The sequence below is a fragment of the Puntigrus tetrazona genome, chromosome 3 (genome assembly GCF_018831695.1).
Source record: "Puntigrus tetrazona isolate hp1 chromosome 3, ASM1883169v1, whole genome shotgun sequence".
In the NCBI taxonomy this organism is placed as follows: domain Eukaryota; kingdom Metazoa; phylum Chordata; class Actinopteri; order Cypriniformes; family Cyprinidae; genus Puntigrus; species Puntigrus tetrazona.
In genome coordinates this window covers 4118690-4121189 of record NC_056701.1, presented here as the reverse complement: position 1 = coordinate 4121189, position 2500 = coordinate 4118690, and the positions used below count along the sequence as shown (strand labels likewise).

General features: G+C 42.4%; 1 protein-coding gene across 1 annotated transcript in view; it reads left to right on the top strand.

Moving 5' to 3' along the window:
- Positions 1 to 2500, top strand: part of LOC122341056 — a 7149-nt gene that overhangs the window by 338 nt on the left and 4311 nt on the right. Inside the window, exons 2-7 of the mRNA XM_043234379.1 lie at positions 262 to 374; positions 457 to 518; positions 624 to 1071; positions 1543 to 1596; positions 1952 to 2030; positions 2442 to 2500. The exon at positions 2442 to 2500 is cut by the window's right edge and continues 405 nt beyond it. Coding sequence (XP_043090314.1) covers positions 271 to 374; positions 457 to 518; positions 624 to 1071; positions 1543 to 1596; positions 1952 to 2030; positions 2442 to 2500 — 806 coding nt within the window. The 5' untranslated portion in view covers positions 262 to 270. The remainder of the gene's footprint in view (positions 1 to 261; positions 375 to 456; positions 519 to 623; positions 1072 to 1542; positions 1597 to 1951; positions 2031 to 2441) is intronic.

Genomic DNA, 2500 nt, shown 5'->3' with positions numbered 1-2500 from the left:
CATCACAGGAATAAATTATATTTACAGAATTATTACAAATATAAATAATATTTAACAATATTACTAATAAATACGGCCTCGAAGAGCATTAAAAATTCAGGCAGCGTGTATGCCACTGTTTAAATAAATTAAGTAAACGCCGATTGTGATTAACATGCAAGAAATAAAAAAATAAAACCCCTGATATAGCATCTGTAATTTCAAGCATTCGTACACGTTTGCTTAAAATCGTGTTTATTGTGTATTTATTTTATTCCCCAGATACTGAGCATGTCTCTTCTTCATGCCGTCGATGAAGCTGTCGAGATGTGCAAAGCTGAAGAATCCAGACTCACTGAAAACACCCGACGCTGCAAGGAGATTTTAGGCTCAATGTGTGTCTTCTTCGAATGTCCCCCGTGTTGTAAAAAGTTTGCGTTTATTTCGAAAAACCTCATTTCTGTCATATTTTTGCAGGAGAGTGCGTGTGACGGAAACCAGTGAACCGGACACCACAGCAGCCCTCGGTACTAAACACGGTTAGAGGAAAATCATTTATCAGATATCTTATATCTAATTTATTTTAATTTAGATTTATTCGTCATATCGTCCTAAATCAAACGACTGATCTTTGCCTCCTAAAGCGGATGTTCTGCCTGAGGAAAAAGAAGAAATCGAATTGTTGGAGCGGGTTTTAAAAAAAGCACTGAAAATCCGCGGCGCATCCGAGGCTCATAAAGACGGCAAACACCCTAATGAGAAAATAAGCAAAGGGCTCGTTAATTATACCGTTAAAGAGGAAGATAAAAGAAATCTGGTGAAATCTCCCTCCGACGCGCACAAAAAGGCCGTTCATCGCGGAAGAGCTGGAGGGAATGTGGCCGACGGGGCCCCCCGGACGGGGCCGGTTCTGGTCCGCAGGGGCCCGGTGGTCAGGGGAAGGCCGATAATCCCGAAGATCTCTTCCGCGCGATCCCAGCAGAAGGTGTGTGTCAAAGCTGAAGAGTCGTCTGAAGATAATTCCCCATCGGTCTCTGCGTCTGGCGAAGATGGGAAAGTCGCGACAGGAAGCGTGCGGCCTAAAGAGAAATGGTACGCCTGCGATCCCACGCTCGTCTTTCTCGCGAGCAAACGTGAAGCTGTTCTTCGACCGAATGCGAAGTGATGATAATAAAAGTAAACGCTGATAATTAAAAGTGCTCTATATCGCTATATTAAAGTGGTTTATGGAGGATCATGTGACACTGGGTGGAGTAAAGATGCTCACGATGCAGTTTTGCGCCGCTTTATTAGAATCAGAAACCTGTAGGTATTTAATATTAGCGAACTAACAATGAGTTATTGTATTTTTGTGAGCTAGTTTTAACAAAGATGAACAAACGCTGTAATAAATGTGTCGTTTGTTATTAGGTCATGGTAGTTAATACCTTATCGTAAAGCCTCATCAAAAACGTTTTTTCCAAATCCACCATCCCTGAATTTGATTAGCGTGATATATGTGCGCGTGTGTAAATATTACATGTTTTCAGACGTAGCTTTTATGGCTTTTCTTTGTTGTTGTAGGACGCCATCTCCCTCGTTACCGGCTTGGAGAACGCAGAGAACAAAACAGAAGCGGTCAGTCTGAAACCGTTACAGATTACAGTCAAATGAAACAATGCATAACTTAAAATTAGTCACAGCACAGGACTTACATTTTAACAATAATATACAATAAAAATTTAAATATGCAATAAAAATGTGCAATAAAAATCACTCGCTTACCTTGTCTTTTTAGATTTGTTATAAACACAAATAACACGCATTTGTAAGAAAGACTTCACGTAAATGCCTTGCCCCATTGATTTCAGCTTTACTTGCGTTGACCACAAAATATTTCTCGTAGTATATAACTATGCTGTATGTATATAAATGATGCATAACAACGAATTAAGCTTATTATTGTGAGGGGGGGAAATGCGTTTTCTTTCAGATTGTGGAAGAAAGTGTTAGCCCAGCAATCGAAGCCAGTACCGGAGAGGACCAAATTCACAGAGAGACTGCGAGACGCTGTATCCTTTTCAGATCAGGCCCGTCGTGTTTGATCACGTGGTCAGTGCATCGGCGCGATCATCATTACGTCCGTTGGCGTGAGTAGATAAGTCCGTTTCTTCATCAGAACAGGTTTGGAGAAACGTAGCGTTGCATCACTTGCTCACCAGTGGATGGGTGCCGTCAGAATAATCAACACCACGTTTTTTGAAGAGGAAAAAGAAGCGCGTTTGTGACGCATTAACCGATGGGCTGGATTATCGTGATGTCTTTAATCGGCTGTTTGGATGCCGACGGCACCCATTCACCGCAAAGCATACGTTGGTGAGCAAGTGATGGGTTTCTCCCAATCTGTTCTAAAAAAGAAGTTAATTTCCCATGTTCCCATCTGACTGAAATCGGCCGGTGTTCCTGAGCTGCTGCTGCATCAGTTCCCGTCCGAATGCCCTTCTGCCTCTCCCGCTGATATCGCGGCGGAGCTGGACGCGCT